This window comes from Protomyctophum bolini, assembly GCF_963924005.1.
Source record: "Protomyctophum bolini genome assembly, chromosome: 22".
NCBI lineage: Eukaryota > Metazoa > Chordata > Actinopteri > Myctophiformes > Myctophidae > Protomyctophum > Protomyctophum bolini.
In genome coordinates, this window is record NC_137883.1 from 19,796,286 (window position 1) to 19,803,943 (window position 7,658).

General features: G+C 41.1%; 1 protein-coding gene across 1 annotated transcript in view; it reads left to right on the plus strand.

Moving 5' to 3' along the window:
* The first annotated feature begins 1,878 nt into the window (after positions 1-1,878).
* The window catches only part of rgs3a (regulator of G protein signaling 3a), a 178,780-nt gene continuing 173,000 nt past the window's right edge, over positions 1,879-7,658 (plus strand). Inside the window, exons 1-4 of the mRNA XM_080756473.1 lie at positions 1,879-1,929; positions 3,296-3,390; positions 3,856-3,924; positions 6,080-6,140. Coding sequence (XP_080612599.1) covers positions 1,888-1,929; positions 3,296-3,390; positions 3,856-3,924; positions 6,080-6,140 — 267 coding nt within the window. The 5' untranslated portion in view covers positions 1,879-1,887. The remainder of the gene's footprint in view (positions 1,930-3,295; positions 3,391-3,855; positions 3,925-6,079; positions 6,141-7,658) is intronic.

Below are 7,658 nucleotides of genomic sequence, written 5' to 3' on the forward strand. Positions count from 1 at the left end.
CATGCGTCCGTAATCCATAGGATGAAGAATAGGTAAAAGGCGGAACAAGTTGAAAACATAGCTACCGGTTCTTGGTTGGAGAGAGCTCCTGGGAATGCGACTGCTCAGGTCGAACGCTCAGGACGTACTGGTGAACAAGAAAGGACTACTTTCTCCGGCGGAGGGACTTTAGGCGGAGCAGTTGATTGGCATAGGCTACACAATGTAGACATTTTAATTACACAGTTAACCTCGTGTCATTAGACTCATTACAGTACAGCTCATGCTCTAACTTGTGGCGACACTAGCGTTGATGACTCCCATTGTAACAATGGAATGCGGAAGTGCTCATTCTAGCTAAATGGGATAGTTCCAGCCATAGGAGCAGTGTTTGGAACTATAGTATAGCCCATAGGCACCTCCGCTTTGCTCCTACTCTGTCTACAGTACTCTACTGCTTCAGTCTAGGTTGCCAAAGTCTGGTGACGCGACGAGGTTACCTTCACTTCATACAGACGTGTGGCCATATATTATGTGAATGTGTAACCAATTCTACTTGAGAACAGTGATTGAACCAGTGATTTTCACCGTCAAGAGGTTGGTATTTTGTTTAAATTACAAGTAGCCTACTATATTTATTAGGGATAACAATTGATGTAGTACGCTATACATTGCAGCCATAGGCTAGGCTAATGCTCGTTTTTTTTAAGTTTTCCACTCGACACCTGCACAAATTCAAAACAGGTCTGGCCAAGCCGCAGAGCGAGTGATGCATTGCTTATTTTCTAAAGTAGGGTGTAAGAACATTCACTTATTTATTGTCTTGATAAAGCAGTCCATAACAATAATTAGTTAGACGTTTTATACCGGTAGGCGGGTTAATTGTTTACAAACATTGAGGGTACATGCGCACTCTGCTCACGTGCCGGATTCATGTAATCAATTCCCAAACCTGTTTTGGAGAGAGGGAGAGAGAGACGAGGCAAGTTAAGGCGAGTAGACGACGTGATATATTGCATGTCATTTCATTGCGTGACCTAGGCCTACCTAAAGTCCTGCATTAATAATTTGTGAATTTGGCATCAGGGCGTAGGGCCAATGTAATGTTTATACTACTATGCCTGTAGGCCATATATCGTGCTATAGGCTAAGGCTAGTATAACTGCAACCATCATGATTCATGTCATAATGTGCACAGGTGTACCTAACCTGACGCTGCCAGATCCAAAAAGCTTGCTACACAAATTTGTTTCACAGCTTATTAAACAAATTTGTGTAGCAAGCTTTTTGGATCTGGCAGCGTCAGGTTAAGGTGTACCCCCCACCCCTTTAAAAAACAAAACAAACAAAAAAGCCTTTTAAGGTAGTAGTTTCCAAGTTTAAGTTTATTGTCTGTATGTTCCATATTGTTGTTTACTTGCCTTGTTCTTATTGTTTTAATATAATGTATTTTTTTGATAATTGGTATAAGCACTTTGTAACATTGTTAATAAAGCTGTTCTATACAAACTGTAAATAAGGTTTATCATTATTATTTCAGCTCAAGTAAATGTCTGGGCACTGGCTTAACCCTCAATGCTTCTTATAAATAGCCAACCTGCATGGCTAGATTTGAGTTTGTTAGGCACATTGTACGATCAAATACATAATTGGATTACAGGTTCTTTAAAGGAGCTGCTGCTGTTTGGTAATGTTTTGTCAATTATAGAGGAACCTGAGTGCAGGTTATCTGTCTTTAAACATCGGCACTTGCCGAGCGTGCACCCTCAACACTCGGAGACAAACAGAAACATGACCCTGTTGCAAGGTGTTATCAGTTACAGACCATATATAGTAGGAACTATCGGGTCAATAAATAATCATTTCTATTGATGTAATACTTTGTCCACAGTTCTGGAGGCTAAGGACATGCTTGTAGATGATGCAGGGACATGTGACTCTTATGTTAAGGTATGTAAACATTGAATATACTGTAAACATTTAGGCACTGTTCATGTAATTTAGCTTACATGAGCCGAGGATGATATATTTGGTTTAATTGCTTTGATTGATTGAATACTCTAGTAACAGTTTGCAAATAGTACAGTGGTACGATTATACAATGATGCTAAAAAGGAGAACACAAAAAGCGCTGTTATGACCCAGTCTAGGGGTTCCTGTATATGAATACGTTCCTTCCGTTGCAGCCACAAACAAAGGGAAGGGTTAACATGTAAAAAGAAATAAGTATTTATGTACAAAATTCATAAATAAGGATTTAGTGAGATAATGGCTGATATAGCATTTCATATACAGCAATAGAACACTCAATGCAATTCAATGTAGGCTAGGGATTCAAATTCAATGAAGGAAATGTACATGTTAAGCCATGGGGGGTAGAGCTTTCAGCCGCTCTGCCCCTCGCCTCTGGAACAGCCTTCCCCCCGACATTCGAAACATGGACTCACTCCCCACCTTCAAATGCCACCTCAAAACTCACCTATTCAGACAAGCTTACTCCCACCTTGAGTAAAAGTCTGCTGCAGGCCTTTGTGTGTATTTTAAACTTGCTTTATTGTATTGTATTTCTTTTCTGTTTTGTTAGGCGACCTTGAGTGACCTGAAAGGCGCCATATAAATAAAATGTATTATTATTATGTTTAGTCCATCCATCCAGCCATCCATCCATGGATAAATCTTCAACCGTTTATCTGTAGTCGGGGGCAACAGCTCCACCAGAGAGCTCCTGACAACCCTTTCATCAAGACATCAGCATGTTTACTGCTGATGCGAATGACAACCTGTGCGAATCCTGTGAAAAAGTGGAAATATTTGGCTCCACATTTTCTGCTAAAACGATCAAAGGGAATTACACTATATAACAAAGACTTACCTCCATTCGCAGCAATGTATTATTGGGCGAGTAGACACAGAGCACGACAAATTAGAATGCTGCAGAGATCAATTCATATTTCCTCCAAGAAATTTCATAGAATGTTCTTTGGTCTCGTGTAGTCAAACGATCAGAGATCATATCACAGCATCACAGACCCAACACAAAGACTTAAGGGCAGTCCTTCATATTGGGACGGTGTCAGGATTGGTTTTCAAAGCGGTGGGCATAGGTTTGTCAGCGCCCGTGGTCAATGGTCATGCATACATTGAACTTAGATGTCGTCAGACATACAGTATCAGTATAGCGGAGAAGTCTGATTGTCTGGCTGGCTACACAAGCGAGACTACATACTTTAAGTGTCCAATGGCTGTATTAATGGAAATACATCAATGGAATATCAGCCAATTCTAGCGTTATTCTGTGTCTCTCTGTGTTATCCAGATCGGTATGGTCCCAGATAGTGACCCTAAAGACAGACAGAAGACCCAGATGGTTCCGCATTGTAGGAACCCTATCTTCTTACAGACCTTTTCTTTGTAAGCATCCAAAACAGTTCTACTACCATCCAAATCCTATGTGAATTTTGTGCCTCTCTAAACTGGCCTTACATTATTGTGCAAGCATACGTAATAGTACATAGTTGTACAAATATATTATTTTAAATCTAAGTATTTTTGAATTTCTTGCGTGCAAATGACTCTGGGCCTTTTCTTTTATCAGTCTCACTCCAGTGCTTTCCTAGCCTCCAGTTGTTGTTGTGGCCAGCATGACTCACAGTGTGCCAGTCTGTCGCTCTAACCTTCATGCCCTCAACCCTTTTATGTACTGCTCAGTCACACAACCCCCACCCCCCGCAACCATTTAGCCACGTTAGCTCATACTCTATGTATTTTTATTTCAAGGACCCCCCCACCCCACCTTTTGGACCCCCTATGTTTATTTCAGATTTATGGATTTGTTACTGTATGATCATTTTTATTTGAGCTTACTTTGTTCCCCAGCATTGTCGGTGCGAAGGACCTTCATAAACGACTGCTCTTCACCATGTGGAACTCGGACACCAAAACCAGGTACCTGAGTGAGAAGAATAGTCATGTTGCACATTTTTGTTGCACAGCTAGGTACCGTAGCTGTAGTATATATATATATATATATATATATATATATATATATATATACTTTTATTGCAGTTAATTCATATTTCAGTACACCAGCTAACTCGGTTCTCCATTTTTTTCTTCTTCCCATAAATCAGTGCTATTGAACACGGTTTACGTCTGTGTGTCGGTGTCTGTTAAGAAGTGCTTCTGACAAAAGCAGCTAACTTCATTGGACCCTCAAACTGTCTGCTAAAGCAGCTAACTCCACCCACTCTCATGCAAGTGTCTGACGATATTTAATGTCACAATACCAACCAATACCAACTTTGATGAGGCAGTATTGTATTTGACTTTCACAAACAAAAGTCAAAATAAATATAGTGATATTAATAACACTTAAGTAATAATAGTGATATAAATAATGATAAATTTAATGGCCCCATAATTTGTCCACTTATTCGATCGTCTGTTATACTCACTCAGGCTTATCGTTTCTCATTATGTAAGTTATTCTCTCCAATATTTTCTGTATCGTTTCTTTCCATTTTTGGGCAGAAGCATCAATTATAAAATGACATTTTGCTGCTCTAGTGGGCAGCTTTTGGTGTGTATGTGCATGTGTGAGAGTGTGTGTGCGTACATGAGTATATACTTGTGTGTGTGTGTGTGTGTGTGTGTGTGTGATGTGTCTGGAGTTACTCTCGCCTCCTTGCCTCTGTAGATTTGTGCTGGAACAGGCTCATGGTTGGGGACGGAGCACATATGGTCAGATGAACCAACAATCTCTGAACATCATCACATGTTTTTATTTATTTTTATATATTTATTATCCCACGATTTTGTAACCCATTTTTCACCCCTGGGCTCTACACACTCCACCAACCTAGTCCCCATATATGGGGAGAGCAACGGACTTGAACTCATGCTTCCTTCATGCCTGAATGTCCAAGTTGCTCCTTTACACCTGGCATGGGGGAGTTTCCCTGGTTGGATGTAGCGCGTGGAAGGAACACGTTATTCCAACCAGTTCCTTTCCCCTCCATCAGGCGCCTCCGCTGGCCAGGGGGAGGCAGTTTAGTGACCAGGATTACTGCATGTTTTTTGTGAGGGTACCTACCCTAGGGGACACGGGGAGAACATGCAAACTCCACACAGAAAGGCCCTTTCGCCAACCCCGCCTTCGGGTATGGGCACTGATGACGCGGAGGAGGAAACACGCCGCCAGCACCCACAGCGTCCCGAGCGGGAATCAAACCCAGGACCTTCTAGCTGTGTTATATTTTATTGAGTGGAGCTGGAGGGAGAGCATCCACTGATGAATTATTATACTATCCATTCTGTGGTAAAACATTGGGTGTTTAACACCTGATCATGTGGATCTTAGGATCCACATGGGAATGGTGTTAAGTTTTATAATCCTCAACTATGACATTCCAAAAATAGGGATGCCAGTATCAAAGTGTCTGTTTCGTCCCGACATCAACAATACTGTATATCTGCTGTTGTGCAGAAAACAACTTTTCAGGAAAAAATAAATAAACCCATTTTTAGAACAACACAATACTGCCTCACCAAAGTTGGTGCGATAACTTTATACATTGTTAGATACTCGAAAGGGCATATTATCATCACTTTACCCAAATACAGCTCAAGTGAATTTTGACCATGGAGATTGTTTTTCCGTCTGACTTCTGACCGTCATTCTAATCAATGTTGGAAAACACACTTTCATTGGTTCAATATTTGTACAATCCACACACAGACGTAAACAGTGTTCAATAGCACTGCTTTTTTTTTTGTTGAAGAAATGGAGATAGCTGGTTTCTGCCCGATAGCGCCAACGATATGTAGAGACACCGTGCATTTCACACAGCGAAGTGAAGAATGTAATTGATGGACACCCAAGATACCCCAAATTGCTATATTCTTCTGTCTTTTAAAACCTGCCACATCGGTGCTTTCTTGGGTGGCACAGGGGTAAAATAGCAGTGGCGAGGTTTGATTGGCACCATGACAAAAAATTAAGAAAAAAGGGGTTAAAAATAATTGGCTACTCTACATTACAGGAACATATTAAACAGAAATCTCTCTAATTATCCATTTATCATCTTCTCTGACTGTACAGGAAAAGTGAACTACTGGGTTGTATGAGCTTCGGTGTACATTCCCTGATGGAACCAGACAAGGTAAGTTTGTTTGCATATACTGTACCTTTCAACATGGACGTATCACTGAGGCAGGATATTATAATGGTTTCTACTTGACTATTGTTGCTGACTTCTGTGTTGCAACACATGATGACATGGCATTATACAGATGATGTATGATATGACATTAGCTATCTAAGGAAATGGTTTCCCCCTGGCCCTTCTCCCTTCAGATAAGATCAGCTATTTTCACATTCCTCTTTCAGTAAAGAAAGGGTCATTAGCCCAGTCACCCCCTCCCTTCTCTAACCAACATAGAGTTTCATTGGGAAAGGGAGACCTGTTAACTAACCTTGCAGCACTGGGCCAGGTTTTCACTACAAGCTGACTAGTACGATCTGAATTTCTGTAATGGCCCATCTTTCTCACATTTATGTATCACAGTGTGACAGGTTGTGACCTTGTAGATCAACTATTTTTTATCAACTAATTTTAAAAAGTTAGCCTATAATGACATCTGGCAATCTGGAATAAACACACACACACACACACACACACACACACACACACACACACACACACACACACACGATAATACACACCTGCTTGAAGTAAACATACTCGATAAGGTGGAGGTAATCCGAATCCTAACCCTTACCTGAATCCTTTGCTAAAAACTACTCCCCAAATCATTTTCAACCATAAAACTGGAATTTATTTTGTGATCTCACACACACACGCACGCGCGCACACTCACTATACCGACAGAGACACACATGTATTTTTTGCCGAGCTATCCCAGGTGATGACAGATGAGCTTGGTTCCAGGAGTTCAGCTTCATTCTCTGGCTGCAGGCTGCTTGGTTTCTCCTCTGCTGCGCTGTAGCCTCACGGCTGCTTGTCTTAGCCCTTCCTCTTTCCATTTCACCTTTTAATTATTCAACTTTCATTCATCTAACTGTTTCTCAGTAGCATTTGCAGAGCCTGTTTTGCCCAAATACAACAAACATTTTGAGTATTGACTACAATTTGTGAAGAGTCTGACATTTTAGGAGTATTGACTACAATTTGTGAAGAGTCTGAGGAAGATAGGGAGACACATGAATGCTCATTATGAGTGCAGGTGCATTATAATGGTCCCAAAAGTATTCATCTCTCAGACGATCGCCACTTAGCCCATTAAACCGGGAAAGCATCTGCTATATACTGTACATACACACACACACACACACACACACGTGCGAGTGTATATACATTTGCGAAAAATCATGAAGTTGTTGAATAGGCCAGCCAAATACATATATTTTGGGGTCTTTGTGGCACGAAAATGTTGGATAACTACGGGTTTAGAAAGCATTTGTAGAATCGGCCACCATTTACTCCAGCCTCCCTTGCCGCGGATTTTAGCGTGTGTGTTATTTTGAAGAAGTAGTTCTCGGCCATTTTCGAGCCACCGCGGGTAACCATCGCTCTCATCAGAACCGCTAATATAGTAGCTGCGAGGTTGCGCAGATTTTTTTTATTGAGCCCCTGACATCGTCCCTCACCACAATCACC